The sequence below is a fragment of the Diospyros lotus genome, chromosome 6 (assembly GCF_014633365.1).
Source record: "Diospyros lotus cultivar Yz01 chromosome 6, ASM1463336v1, whole genome shotgun sequence".
In the NCBI taxonomy this organism is placed as follows: Eukaryota; Viridiplantae; Streptophyta; class Magnoliopsida; order Ericales; family Ebenaceae; genus Diospyros; species Diospyros lotus.
The window spans coordinates 6,717,264-6,732,887 of record NC_068343.1 but is presented as its reverse complement, the minus strand read 5'-3'; the positions used below and the strand labels follow the sequence as shown (position 1 = coordinate 6,732,887).

General features: G+C 36.4%; 1 protein-coding gene across 1 annotated transcript; it reads left to right on the top strand.

Moving 5' to 3' along the window:
* The first annotated feature begins 10,935 nt into the window (after positions 1–10,935).
* Positions 10,936–13,983, top strand: LOC127803048 (probable N-acetyltransferase HLS1). The gene is made up of 3 exons (XM_052339055.1): positions 10,936–11,506; positions 11,654–11,868; positions 12,027–13,983. Exons 1-3 carry the CDS (start codon positions 11,312–11,314, stop codon positions 12,889–12,891), a joined length of 1,275 nt encoding a protein of 424 aa, XP_052195015.1. The 5' UTR covers positions 10,936–11,311; the 3' UTR covers positions 12,892–13,983.
* The last annotated feature ends 1,641 nt before the right edge of the window (positions 13,984–15,624 follow it).

The following is a 15,624-nucleotide window of genomic DNA, read 5'->3' as shown; positions in this document are numbered from 1 at the left end:
AAGATATGCTAAAGGGGGTGAAAAGCAAGAAAAACACAAAAAAGTCATACTCTACTCTTCACTTTCTTTCCTTATCTATTGTATGATGATTATTTGTCCCATAAAGTAATCGACTTTATGTTGTTGATATATACGCATGTATGATATAGATCTCTTTCTTTGTGAAATGGACAGATGAAGTGAAGAGGCTGCTAAAAAATAAAAGCTTTGGGCCGAGGGGATGAGTGGTCCCTAATTATAACAGCTGGGGGAGGATTCGGATGGAAACACATGGATGGCCTAAAGAAAAGAAAAGAAAAGAAGCAGCAAGGCTGAGGCTGAGGCTGGGAGATTAATAATTGGGGACAAGGTTTGGACATAAGAATCGGGGCTTCTCCTTGTCAATCAGACATTTGGCATCCAATCCGATGTTGGGCACTGTGATTTGGGGACTAATGGGACCATCCCACCATCATCCTTATTCACCCACTTCCACCTCCTCTTTTTTTTTTTTTTTTTTTTTTTCTTTTTTCTATGTGGTTTGGTGAAGAGGTATCGTATATGATGATCACATTGGATTTAATTCTTCAAGACAAATTTTGGGTACTCATTATTGCTCCTCGTAGCTCACAATCATCAAATGATTTTAATTTTGTTTCTAGCTATCAAGGGTTAGTTAAATATTTTTACTCCATATTATAGTTGTACGAGTACACGTAGTTTACCTTTCCTTCTCCTATATATGTGTATATATAACGTTTTTGTATTTATCTTCATATATAAACTATTAGTTGAATATATTTATTAGAACAAATATTTATATTAGTGGTTGTGTTGTATTTTTTTTTTTTTTTCCCACTATTAGAGCACTTTTGTTTGAATAAATATGAATTGGCATGTAAGAGATATTTGGCAGTCATGTCTCTGGGTGCGCGCGCGCGCTCGCGTATGAATATGTAGGGTTTTCGTATATAAAGCAGTGTATATATACAAGAGCACGCATGTCGGCATCATTTTGATGTATGCTCATATCCATGATGGGATGGGCAAAACGGACAATATCAAATCGGAAAAATCATGGATGTGATGTCCTGATGGATCGATCATCCCATAACGTGGAAAGAGAGGGCTTCTGAATTTGTTCTTATCCTCAAGAGACCAGTCCCATGCTTTCCGTTTCAGTCCTTCTTGTCTTTTCTGTCACCTTTTCTCTCTCCTAAATTTACCAAAATATCATCGCCAAGGAATTACTTACGGAAATGTGGAGGCTTTTCGAGTAGATTTACAGAAGGTATACATATCGATCTATATCTACGGCCCTGATTGATTGATTGGAAATGCCTTCCCCCGCCAATGGCAAGCAAGCATGGAGAAGAGATTCCAGCCAATCCTCCATTATTATTGTTTGTTGAGCTCTTATCTGCAGCTGCAAGTATGGTCATTTTCGAAATCTACTTAGGTTGAAGAAGGACTCTCTGCATAGTGTTTACAGCTGAATTGGGACCCTACCAACCAACTTTACCTAGAAAAGACCAAACTAGGTTGAATTTGGCAAACTGGGCTAGCTACACCATTAAAGAAAGCTTTAAGCTGAGGATTGATCTCATGTCGGCCTCGGCCTGCTCGATCGATCATCTCCTTACCAGATATAATATGTATATATATCTAGGGCTACACCTATGCCGGGGAGCTTTAATTGATGCTTACCCCCATATCTTAATTAATATATATATGCTCAATCAATCAATCAACAGTTAAGCATAAAATCTTAACACTATATATATGTTTAACCTAATTAAATCTTAATTATTTAAGAACCATCCCTAATCTCCGGGTGCATGCTAATGGCAGTGCATGGTTCCGACACAGGATCAGCCACATATGTGCTTTGTTTTGGAGCTTTCCACAAGAATTAAATGCATGCTTTGGAGTGAACAGTTGAACGACCAGAATTTTGTGATATTCCAGCAGCCCAGCTAGCCAGCTTGCACACAAGGAAAGTGTGAGGTAATCAAGGCACATGTAAGAAATCATGTTCTAAACTGCTTCCTTGTCTCCTTTCCTTTCTGTGACCTTTTAATTTAGATCAACAAATTAATACTAATTAGGACCACTCTCCTGCATAGGGTTTGTAGTATTCACACCTTAATTATGTGTGTGTGTGTGTGTGTGTATGCTTCACAAAACTAGCACATGTGATCCATAGGAAACCCTATTCTCACTTTACATTTACAGACACAGTTGATTTCTTGAAAAATGTAACTTAATATTAACTGAGGCATCCAAGCTTCATGCATGGCATGGTCACTAATAACCAAGTTGGAACTAATTTTTTAGAGTTGTTGTACACACACACACACTACTAAGGTGGAGACTGGAGAGAGTTATGTTACGGTGATTATTTAGTGTAAGTAAATAATATATTTTGAGTATTTCTTTGAAATTTACATGATCAAATAATATACTTATATTATAAAATTTACAAGTTAGTTGAAACTAATATTGCAACTAAGAATATATACGAGGTTAGATAATTAAAGGAACTAAATCTTTATCCTAAAAATATATATGATGTAACTCCAAGCGAAAAAAAAAGAAAAGATGAAGTAATATTTTTGAAATTATAATTCAGTTGTAGTGAATATTTTTATTTCCGAGCTTCATCGTTTTATAAGGGAATTCTGTATAAAAAAATAAATAAATTTGCTTATATGTGCTAGATGAGATATGAAACTAAATAAAGATGGCATTTTACAAGCAGAAATGTTTTAGATATATAACACCATATGATCAGTTGTCAATATATATATATATCAGAATTAAATTAATAAAAAGAACTCAATGATTTGTAGAAACGTTATTATGATATTAGATTTCAAAATCTAGGAATGCCGTGTATTACATAAATATTTCTTTAATTTGGAAGATGACAGAAATGCTAATATTGGAACATGCATGCATAATTATATGTGAGTATGGTTCTGCGTCTAAATACTAAACGAGGGTTTGAACACGGCCAGGTGCATGAAGGAAGCCAACTCAAAGGTCAGAGTTGGTCGAAGCAGAACGAAACAAGCTTGAAGAATACGACGAGTACAGGTTATGTGCCTTAAATTGGATTCTTGTGATTTTGGAATCATTCACGTTCATATATACAGCCCAGTCGTCTCTCCAAGTCAAATCCTTTCCCTTCTGTACGCATATATATATATATATGCATCATGATGATATATGTGCAGTAACATGGTCTATGTACGTAAAGTCATTTTTCCCTGTTCCAGCTAGCTGGCTGGCTGGATATTTACCCTAGAGAGAGAGAGAGAGAGAGAGAGGATGCAGATGACCGCGGGCGCGCGCACACACGCCTATATGGGGCATGCATGCAGGGGTATCGATCGATGAGAGAGAGATAGGGGAGACATGGTGGCATAATCTTTGGGATATGGCGGAGGCAGCCCCCTCTGGCCAAGTGTCGGACACTTGGCGTACAATTGCCCCCATTTCCAAACAAAACCTCTTACCCTTTGATTTGACAGCTCCTCACCCTAGGGCATTTCGGGTATTGAACCTCTCTACATCATCCAACTTTTGTACTTTTGTGTGTGTGTGTGTGTGTGTGGGGGGGGGGGGGGGGGTGTGGGTGTTTTAGCACACTTTTTTCTTTTTGGTTTACTAAGAGATTTAGTACACAATTTTTGTGTTTATTAATACTATATCTTTACGTTATTTTTTGTCCTAAGAACAGTACAAACATATGTACTAAGAAATTTGATGAGCAGTTTAAGATCGGAACTTTATTCACACTAGCTACTAGCTGCTACATAATTATAGTAAAGTTGCCGATCGAGCCAAATTAACCGGCAAGAGATTCCAGTCAGTGATTAATTAATTAATCTAATTCCCGAAGCTGGGCAATCCAGAGACATGAAGTTGCATGCATTAAGAAGCCCTGTTATGTTATCGTCCTCACTAAGCAAGACAACTTGGCAAGATAACTGTAAGCATGTTTCCTGCATGCATAGCTAGCTAGCCCAGCAGAGCAGTACTACTCTTTTGTTTATATATATATATATAATTAACAAATTAAGCACGGGCGGCTATGTATATATATATGTGTGTGTGTGAGAGTGTGGGTGCATGCGCGCGGGCGCGCGGGGGGGTTTCCTTCCATTAATTTCATGTGGAATCCAGATGGGACATTTCATGAAATGAGGACAGGTTGTTTGGTAGCGGGCCTGCAACGTTAGTTGTGCTTCCCGCCCGTTAATATGATTGGGGGGAAAAGGCCATGTACGGACCCTGAAAGATAGATTTTGAGCAGGCGAAACAAGATCCTTATTCTCAATATATCATCCCTAGGCTTTTGTCTTCCCTTTTGTCTCTACTTGTTTCTTTCTCCCGGCCGGCCCCTTCTAATTTCCTCATCCTAGCTAACTAGCTCTTTCGATCGATCGATCGATCGAGCTCTTTCCCTACCTACCTAGCTAGCTTGTTACAAACTATATATATATATATATATAGGAGACATCACGTTAACGAAACTAATTATATATATGTTGGTGATATATAAAAGTAGCATGCATCCATGCATGTTATTAATTATATATAGAATCCACCCCATGTCGGTCCTTGCTTAATTAATTTTGACTATAACATATATATAATAATAATAATAATGTTGAGAGTAGTTTATGCCGCCTATATATGAAGGAAATTATAAGATTGTGAAATAATAATAATAATGTTGTGGTCCTTCTCTAGTTAGCTACCTACCTTCCCCTTAATTTCCTCACTCAAATTAAGCTGTGGTCCTCTCCTCGATCCATCCATCTCTTCTTCTATTGAAAATTTGTATGGTTGTTGATGCATATATATATATATATGTATTGAAATCCGCGGATATATTGGACCTTCGATCCATCCATCCATCGGGGATCTAATTAAAATATTATTTAATTAATCAAAAAGTTAGTTGAAAAAAGTTATGAAGAGACCTCTTTATATATAGTCAAGAACCAAAAATGTCGTGTCTATAACTCATCATTCATCTATCTATATATACTATTAATTAATCATCTCTTATTAATTATATTATTATTATTAGTCAATAATTATATGTATATATGCTGAATTAGTTCTTGATAATATTCTTCACAATAGATGCTTAAAACACTTTTTTAGAATTATTCTGATTTAAAGTTAGTTGGTGTCACATACATACCATGTTCCTTTGCCTTTAATATAAGATCATTAATTAATTTCAAATACCTTGCTTTAATTCTCTTTTTCCCAAATCTAAAATAGGGTTTGGGCAATGATATGGACAAAGCATAATATATATATATATATATGGTCATCAAAATCAGTGAAGGACTTTTAGGATCCTCCTAATAAAAAACGGATAGATTAACAAAGATAAGAAAGAATCAACTATACTTAATGAGTTTTATTATTTAATTTTCAAATTAATTCCCCATTAATTAATTAGTTAGTTGTAGAATATATATATATATATATATTCTTCCTCTCTCTTGTTTTGACCACCAATCACTTTTAAGTGATTACCTTAATTTTAATTCAATCCACAAAGATATTCTGTCATAATCATTTACATATTTAAAATGGGTACATTACATATATAGCCCTAAATTTTCTGTTCACATTTGTAAGTATAGTCCCATATTTCATCCTTCCCTCAAAGATTTCACACTAAACAAATACAGGGCGACAAGGTGGCTGGCCACTAATAAGTGCTTTTTGTACATTTATTTTGGTTTATAAACTTAACATTTATACATTCAATGAATATGATTGCTACTCATTTTGGGCTTAATATTGTCAATATAGGTACCCATTGCATGCAAAGCAGACATGGAGCAAAAAGAGTGATGTTGATGCATAATGGGAGTTGAAATAAAGCTTACAGGCATGGTCGAGTATAGATTCAAAAGAAAGCAAAAGAGTGTTGAGAGCAAAAAGTGGAAGATGATGAAAAAAGAAGAAGGCTAGCCGACTTATAGCGGAATGCATACCGCTGTAGGACCGTTGTAAGGTTTAGTTTTTAGAGCTCATGACCTTACAGCGGAATGCATACCGCTATAAGACTGCTTTAAGAATTGTTATCTGGAGTTCACGGGTCTACAGCAACAAGTATACCACGGTAGGGACTGCGGTAGGATTCAAAACTTCATGAAAAGGTCGTTTTAAGCTTGTTTTAATCCAAATAAAAGAGAGATGGACTTCTTCAAGGTGCATGACTTTGATAACCTAAAGAGGACTATATAAAGACTTATTCTTAAGGGTTTTGAGAGTTTTGGAAGGAGGAGAAGACGTCAAGTCGAGGAAGAAGGAGGAGATTTTCTTGAAGATCTTTGATTTTTGGTTTTATTTTTCTATTCTTTCTTCTCCCCAACATCATGAACTCAATTTTTATTACTCTTTCATTGATTAAAACTATGTTAGGCTAAGTACTTTGTAGCTATGGTGAATGATGAAACCTCAACTTCTAATGGTTTGATTTAAAGTTATTCGGTTTGCTATTTTCTTATCTATTCGGGTTGATTGTTTGTTATGTTCATAATGTTATTTTGATGCTTGATCACCATTGGAACATATTTGTGATTTGTATTGCTTTCGAGAGATTCAATATGGATTAGACATGGTAGCAAACAACGTAGGATCCTATAATAGGTAGAGATACCGTTATGCCCTATGAAATCATTTTGTGATGATCTCCGTGATTGAATGCATGTTTATATGTTCGAAAATTGACTAGAGATAGTTAATCTCACATATATACATAAAACTGAATGACCATCGAGAGAGGCTTTTGGTTGTAATTGGATCATCGATTTTCAACCTAAGATAAGAAATAGCAAGACTCGAGTAATGAATAATTGAATTATAGAAGATCGACGGTGGATTCACAAACCCTAATGCCTTAACTTTGAGAGTTTTTGAATCAAAGAAATTGTCTTGTTTGTATCTTTTATTAGTAAATTAGTTTTCATTACAGTTGAAGTCTTTGTTAATGTGTGTGTTAGGTTGAAGTTAAATCAATTAGAGTAAACGTCAAAAGTTAGTCCTCGTTGGTACGACACTCTATTTATCACTGTATTACTTGTCACGATCCGTCCACTTGCGAGATAGAATTAGCCGGACAACCACCTTAACATGTTTGGTTGTAAGTGTGAAGCTTGTATTAAAGGAAAATAAGTTTTATATAATTGAATTATGTAAAAATTATTAATTAAATGTGTTTGATTGTTTTAATTTTTAACTTAAAAATTGTTATACTTGTCAATCTTTTGATATTTGATTGCCATTATTTTTCATATAAATAATATTTTTTTAAAATTTTTGTCGTTTGGTAGCCCATTATTTTCTATAAAAATTGACAAATTCTCAATTTTAAACTCAGCTATGGCAAACAAAGTCTACCCTTCCACCAATAGCACCGTTGTGCTTGGCGGTAGCAACCCCTCTTTCTTGGTCACCAAGGCCCAGATGTACAACACCGCCCACCTCCTCCCTCGTCATCGCGAGCGCAGTCATTTGGGTCCTCTCTCTATCCACCCTCACCGCCCTCCAAATCTCCCAATTCAACCTCATGTCCTCGCGGCTCAACACCAAATTCAATCTCTTCGTCACTGCTCATAACCCCAACAAGAAAGATATGTGAGATAGATAGTTGCAAACCCCTTTGATTTAATAGAGAATATAAATACATTGAGAAGTGCGTAAGTTGTCTGGAAAATAAAAACTATTCCCATGAGAAAATATTTTCTAATATTTAGGGAAAAATGAAGTCTCGTGAGCAAAAGTTGAAAAATAAATTACTTAAATAGTATTTGTTAATCAAAATATATATATATATATAGATTGAGAAAATTAAGATATAAAAAATATTTAAAAAAAAAAAAGTGTTTTCAATGTTAAAAGTATTTTCCACACCCTATTGTATGTAGCTTGGGATTGATAAGTTTGATCAAATGACAATTCACATAGCTAAATAATGTTCGACCACCGCATGTAATTGCTAGCTAAGGAAAACTAGCTATATATGTATTACTAGTACAATTAATATGCACACTAGCCAGCCAGCCAGCCAGCTAGCAATTAATTAGATGGATCAATTATTCTATCTATTTCATTATTATATATATATATATAATGATGTTGAAATCGAGGTTGTTTTCAACTTTAAATATTTGTTTCTTTCAGGCTTACTAGTTGTCTGTCTGTCTGTCTGTCTAATTAACATTTTGAATTAGTGTTCAAGTAGAATTAAGCCTCCCTTAATTTAAACCCCCCAATTCAATCAATCAACATCAATATAAGAGAGGGCTGTCTTGGTCCCTGCAGGCAATTGCAAGTTTCCAATTGGATGGGAGTTGGAATCAGCAGCTCCAAATTTAAAAACCCAACACTTAAATTTTCGACGTGGAAAGAAATCTATCTTTAATTAATTAATAATAATAATAAAACTCAACTAGCTAGCTAGAGCCTTGGGGGAATTTTCCAATCTTATGGTTATTATTATTATTTAGACTAATCAAAGATAAATTAATTAAGAATGTCTTTGTCTGGAAGTCAATTCTTTAGGCAACAATATGTCAATCAAGCAAAGGTAGCTAATTAAATTAAGGGAGGGAGCTTCACTTCACTCTCCTAACATCCCCCATAGAATATAGTTGATAATAATTTTCTGCCTTTCCTTTCATTTTCCCTTAGTCACAAATATAGTTATTTTTTGCTCAATAATTATGGGTTCATTAGTGTAAGTTGAAGTCGTTTTCAAAAGCATCTATATATGTCCCCACACCACAAGCTTTAGAAAATGACCAAATTAATTAAATTAAATGAATGTAATACTGTTGGTCATAAACTTGATTAAAACTATGGACATTGTCACTTTCCAAAATAACCAATCATTGTTAAAACTTTTGTACATTAGCTAAATTAGTCGTGGTCGACACTCATGTGACTTTGTAATGTCTAACTACATTTCTATCATCTTAATAATGCAGCTTTGTCTAGCAGCCACCTTTGGTGGTTCCAATTAGACCCTGTTTGGTATTGCTGTCTTTTGAATATATATATATATATATATAAAATTAGTTTTAGAAAAATTGTTGTGATTTTACGTACTTTTAAACCATAATTACTTTTCAAGAAGAACAATAATAAACACAATTCATAAAATATATAACATATGTAAATAAAGATTACACTTAATTATCAAACACTAACTTTAATTATAATATAATAATAAAAAAATACATATATAACCCTTACAACACAATACATTAATAAATTCAATTAAGCCCTAGCTAGAAAAGGAACCCAAAAAAATAATCGATCGAGAATCACCTAAAACGTAAGTGTCAATCTAATTTGGATAAATATATATAAAATAATAAAATTTGGTTAATAGGGCGAATATGAGGGCACCTATAAAATAAAATATATATAAATACAAATTAGAAGAAGAAATAAAAAAGTGTATCTGACGCACGCGTTCAGAGTCGATGATTGTCATTCGGCAGCGGTAGAATTAATTAATCCTGTGGTCTAATATACAGGGAATGCCGGTAAATCAAATAAATGCTGGCCGTCGACAGATCAGATAGGATGAATCATGATAATCACGTCTGCGGTTACAACTAGTCAGGAAATCAACGGCTCAAAGTTCATGTACTCTGGCTGTACTGGCGATTCAAATTCCGCCACGTTGCCCTGTTCCACCTTCTCCCTGTTAATATTATTATTATTATTATTATTATTATGAATTAAATACAAGGTTTGAGGAAATCAATAATTAACTAAATTTATCTTGTGAGAAAATGTCTTATTTTTAAATTAATTTTGATGTTGGCAAATAAGTTTATGAAAATTTCAGGCAAATTATCAAAAAAAAAAAAAAAAACTTAACTAGTGTAGAGCCCACACCACATCATTGATTTATATTATATATATATTAAACTAGCTGAATTCATTCATATTAATAAAGTCTTAACAATATCATTCATGCCCCCCTTGTTACTTGTTTCTATTTAACACCTAGATTAATTAAGTGGTTTGTTTGAGAACTTTAAAAGTAGTTAAGGATTGTTTATTTTGTATTTTAATTTTAATTTTATATTTTAAATATCTATTTTAAAATTATTGAAAACGCGTTGTAATATTTTTAGTATTATAGATAAAAATAGTTAAAATAATTTTTTAATATATTATTTTTTTATTTTTAAAAATATAAAAATAAATATATTTTTATTATTTTAAAAATTAAAAACGACCAAAAAATAAAAAAAAAAATAGCGCTTAAGTTTTTTTTTTTTTTGATTATTTTATCATATGGCATGATTGATTGATGTATGGATGCACATACATACACATGAAGGGTAGTGGAAGATGAATTGCAACGGCAATTTCCAATTGAAATATGGAGGGAGTGTGTGTGTGTGTGTGTGTGTGTGGTAATGATTACAAATGGGGTCACGATGGCAACGCCTCCTATCCCGTAGAAATAAATGATTAAATTTCAATAATAAGACAGAGATAGAGAGAGAGAGAGAGAGAGAGTGATGAAAAGAAAGAAAAAGAAAAGAATACTGCGCAGCCATAGCCGCCATTTCTATTTTCTTTAGTTTTTGTGCTTTCATGATTATCAATTATTATAACTATTACTGGTCCTAGCGAAACCCCAAGATTAACAGAGTAATAACAATAATAATAATGAAAGTAATGGCCATTCATCTCAAAACCATTTAATTTAACTTTTAACCTTCATAAATAAATAAAATAAATTCAAAAGGAACTTTTAAAATCAGAGTCAGAAAAAAAAAAAAAAAAAAAAAGTGGAGGGGTTTGGGGGGTGGGGAGGAGAGAAGCCCAAAAATCAGGTATTTAAAGGTCGAAAGAGACCTCTTCTGCTCGTAGCTTTCTAATCTATAACCATGAAGTGAACTACCACTACTCAGTACTCCCTACCCTAAACAAACCGAAGAAGCTTAACGGCCTCCTTTTTTTTCTTCCCTGTCTTGCCTGCTTTATATATATCCTCTTCTTACTAGAACTTCCAAAGATTTTTTTTTTTCCTTCAAGAACAAGTATATTATATATATATATATATACACACATACCTATTTCCCGGCCTTGAAAAAGCTGCGATTTTATCCTGCCTTTGGTCGTATTCGCCTGCTATAAATATCCATCCGCCCAGGAAACGCTCGGCAGATGCTCAAGTGCAGTCCATAGACGTTTTCTGGACTGGGGCCTAGTATTTCATCATCAGTTGTATCTCTTTGGACTGTGTGAAACAGTGGAATATATGTACAGTATGGTGGAGCCGGGCGGCGCAAAGGTGGTGGTAGTTAGGGAGTTCGATGCTCGGAAAGATTGCGACGGCGTCGAGGCGGTCGAGCAGCGGTGCGAGGTCGGACCCAGCGGCAAGCTTTCCCTATTCACCGACCTCCTCGGCGACCCAATTTGCAGGGTCCGCCACTCCCCCACCTATCTCATGCTGGTAAGCCCCAAACACACACACACACACACACACACATGTTTATAACCTTTTTGCCAATCGACAGCGAAGTAGAGTCTCGTGAGTTTTCAGTACCATCCAATCGGTTATAATTTTACTCACATGAAAACGGTGTTTTCTGCTGGCCAGGTGGCGGAGACGGTGGTTTCCGGCGGAGCAGAAGATAAAGAGGAAGCAAGGGAAATAGTGGGGATGATAAGAGGTTGCATCAAGATCGTTACGTGTGGGAAGAAACTGCCTAGAAAGAATGGCAACGATGATATTAATAATATGGCCACGAAGCCTGTTCCTATCTACACCAAACTCGCCTACATCTTAGGCCTTCGCGTCTCTCCTTCTCACAGGTATAAACAAAATATTATAAAAACATATATTCCCCCAATCATCAGAGTTTTGCCAAAAATGGACCCAGTAATTATTGGGACAGATGGCTATTACTAGTAGTATATAGAGCTTTGCTTATTTGTTTATTGGTTGATGGGTTTCAAAGTTCATATTTCAGGCGAATGGGTATTGGTTTGAAGCTGGTTCGTCGAATGGAGGAGTGGTTCCGAGAAAACGGCGTCGAGTATTCGTACATGGCCACCGAAAACGACAACCACGCGTCCGTTAATCTCTTCACTGAAAAATGCGGCTACTCAAAATTCCGTACGCCGTCGATCCTGGTCCGACCCGTTTTCGCACACCGAGTTCGCGTGAGCAACCAGGTCACCGTCATCAAGTTGTCGGCCTCCGACGCCGAGGCTCTCTACCGGCGGCGATTCGCCACCACCGAGTTCTTTCCCCGGGACATTGACTCGGTGCTGAACAACAAGCTTAATCTGGGCACCTTCGTGGCGGTTCCACGGGGGAGCTACTCGGCCGAGTCGTGGCCAGGGTCGGACCGGTTCCTGGGGAAGCCGCCCGAGTCGTGGGCAGTGCTCAGCGTCTGGAACTGCAAGGAAGTTTTCCGGCTCGAGGTCCGCGGCGCGTCGCGCGTGAGGAAGGGGCTCGCCAAGACCACTCGGCTGGTGGACCGGGCCTTGCCGTGGCTGCATTTGCCGTCGGTGCCGGAGTTGTTTCGGCCCTTTGCGTTTCACTTTCTCTTTGGGCTTGGCGGGGAAGGCTCATTAGCAGCCCAGTACATAAAGGCCCTGTGCGGCGTGGCCCATAACCTGGCGAAGGAGTATGGTTGCGGAGTGGTGGCGACCGAGGTGTCGAGCCGGGAGCCGCTCAGGAAGGGGATTCCACACTGGAAGGCGCTATCGTGCGCCGAGGACCTGTGGTGCATCAAGAGGCTCGGGGAAGACTACAGCGACGGGGCTGTTGGTGACTGGACGAAGTCGCCACCTGGCATCTCCATTTTCGTTGACCCCAGAGAATTCTAAGTCTTAACGACAAAAGTTTTTTTTTTTTTTTTACTTTTACTTTATGGGTTAAAGCAGCGGCGGCAGCAGGAGGTGGAGGTGGAGGAAGCCAAGGGATTTTAGAAGTTGGAAAAGTTTTTTTTATTTGTTTTATGTTTTGTTTTTATTTTCCTTTTAGGGGGTGTTTTGACATTCGAGATTAGTTAAACAGAATTTTGGTGGGTGGAGGTGGCGGCAAAAGGGGGAAATGATTAAAGGAAGGAAGTGCTTTTTGCTTGTTTGGATGGTTGTTGTAAAGGGGGAGTGGTGCATGTATAAGAGTCTTTATGTATCGATCGACCATTACCCCACCTGAGCTGCCTTTTGGTAAATGGATGACCCTTCTCCCAGCCAAACGCGGTCTTGGTTTTAGCATGTAGTTTCTCATGATATTCCATTCCAAATAACCAAATCCTTACATATCCCAATTCGAATATCCCTTGCTCTAAAAGGACGCCCACTTAAATGTTTTGAAATAAGAAGGTGCGGATGAACTGCGTTAGCACTGGAGAGGAGGATTCCAATCCAGGCTCTGCTGCTTTTTGTTTCCTTTAGAGATAGATATGGGGCTCTCTTTTGAGAGGCGCAGCGGCGGTGGGGCTTTTATGAAGAAGATATGATTCGTCGTCTTCATGGACATGGAGAGAGATGGAAGAGAGAGACGGCGGTGGGGTTTGGTTTCTTTGCGAATGATTTGTCTCTGTCCCCTCTCGTTTTTGGTTGGATTTGGTTTGGACTTTGGAGGCTTCTTTCAGATTCTCGGATTTTGACACTCGAAAATAGAAAGGAAAAAGGAAAAGAAAAAACCCACAATGCATATGTCTTTTTGGCCCATCAGAACTGTCCCTCCTCCAATTCCAATGTGGATATGAATGAATGAAAATGATCAATTCCCCCCCCCCCCTTTTTTTTTTTGTCCTTCCGGAAAGTTGATGCAGACTCTCTCTCGGGAAAAGCAGATAAAGAAAATTGCTCATCCCCCACTTCCCTTCACGGGTTCGCGGAGTTGATAGTGGATGGTTGAAGTGACAAATTATGTGCCATCACTACTCAAAACTTCTTTTTTTTCTTTTCTCTCTCTCTCTTTTTTTTTTTTAAGTAAAAAATGTGATTGTGATTATCAATAAATTAAGTTACTTTTAATTCAAGGTGTTATTAATACTCAACGCACTCTGGTTTACCAACTAACCTCCTCAAGTGTTGTGATTTATTTATTTTCAATATATAAAAAATTACAAAACACAATTCACAATAAAAAAAAAAAAAAAATCATATATTCGTCTTCCATGAGCACGACGGACTTGCTTTAGAGGACAAGTGACTGGTGGGTGGGTCTGCTCTGGTCTGGTCTGAGAGCTCCTTCAAATTATTATTATTATTATGATGATTTATTTCTTTTTCAACTTGACCTTTACCATGAACTAAAAAAGATTATCCCGGTGATGGGCATCCGTTCCTTTCCCCGGTTGACTTTTTTACAACGTGGGTGGTTTAGGTAGGTTTCAAGAGAAAGACAAGGAATTGACAGTTTTGACACTGCTGCTGTGTTTATCCAATTTGGTTGGCATTTTGTTCCTTCTATCTGCTGTTGCCCTTCCTCACAAAAAAGTTTGAATGACTTCTTAACATGCTTTGGTTGATCCATATATCTTCCATTCCATCCCCTTTTCTAAATTGAAAAAAAATTCATAATTTTAGTATTTTAGAGAAATTTTTAACAAACCAAAAGATTTAATTAGCATCCTTAATTTGTAAAGATTACAGTGATGGATTTATTTCTTACTGAAATAAAAACAAAAAAAAAATCACAAAATATTTCGAGTGATAACCACACATTAGACAAGAAAGGGGAAAACAGAACTTTTGAATTGGATTTTTATTGGAAAGATGGATCATATTTTAGTTGGGCCGAGACAATAATTATTTGCCGCCAAAAGATAAATCCATCAACAGGCCCAATTTCTTGGCCCAGTGTGACGCATCGGCTGATGAAATCTCTTGGCCCGGGGTGACGTACCGGCTGATGAAATCTCGTCCCCAGTCACCAGTGTGACATCCTGTCTATGTGTGATGTCAGCCTCAGTCACTATGAAAATTAAGAGAGAGAAATAGTTATTAGCATAAGGGCTAATAGCATAAAAAAAAATCAAGACTTTTCGCCTTTTGTAATTTTATTCAAATATTTTAATTTTGATAATAAACATATGATTTGGTCAATTTATTATAATTTTAACCATGACCTGAATTCGATTCGAGAGACATATGTTCCCGTTGACATGGCACGTCACTTGGTCGTCATTCCTCTCTTCTTCTTCCTCTTTGATCTTCAACATTTCTTTCTCTTCTTCGATCTTCCTTCTTCTTCTTGCTCTATGATCTTCTGGTATTTTTCTTTCTTCTTCTCTTTCTTCGATCTTCTAGTGTTTTTCCTCTTTTCCAATCTTCCTTTTTTCTTCTTTTTTCTTTGATCTCCCCTTTTTTTCTTCCTCTTCCACCGTCCTTTTTCTTCTCCATTCATCTCTAATCATCCATTATCCATTTTCCATTTTCTTCTTCTTCTCCATTCGTCTCCAATCCAACCGTTAATCGTTCATCTCTAATTGCAGTTCACCCATCAAGCATGTAATATATGTTTTTTAAATACATTTTTATGGATTAATTTAATTACTAAAAAATTCGAACAATCCAACCCCAATCTAATTATTAAATTGTGAA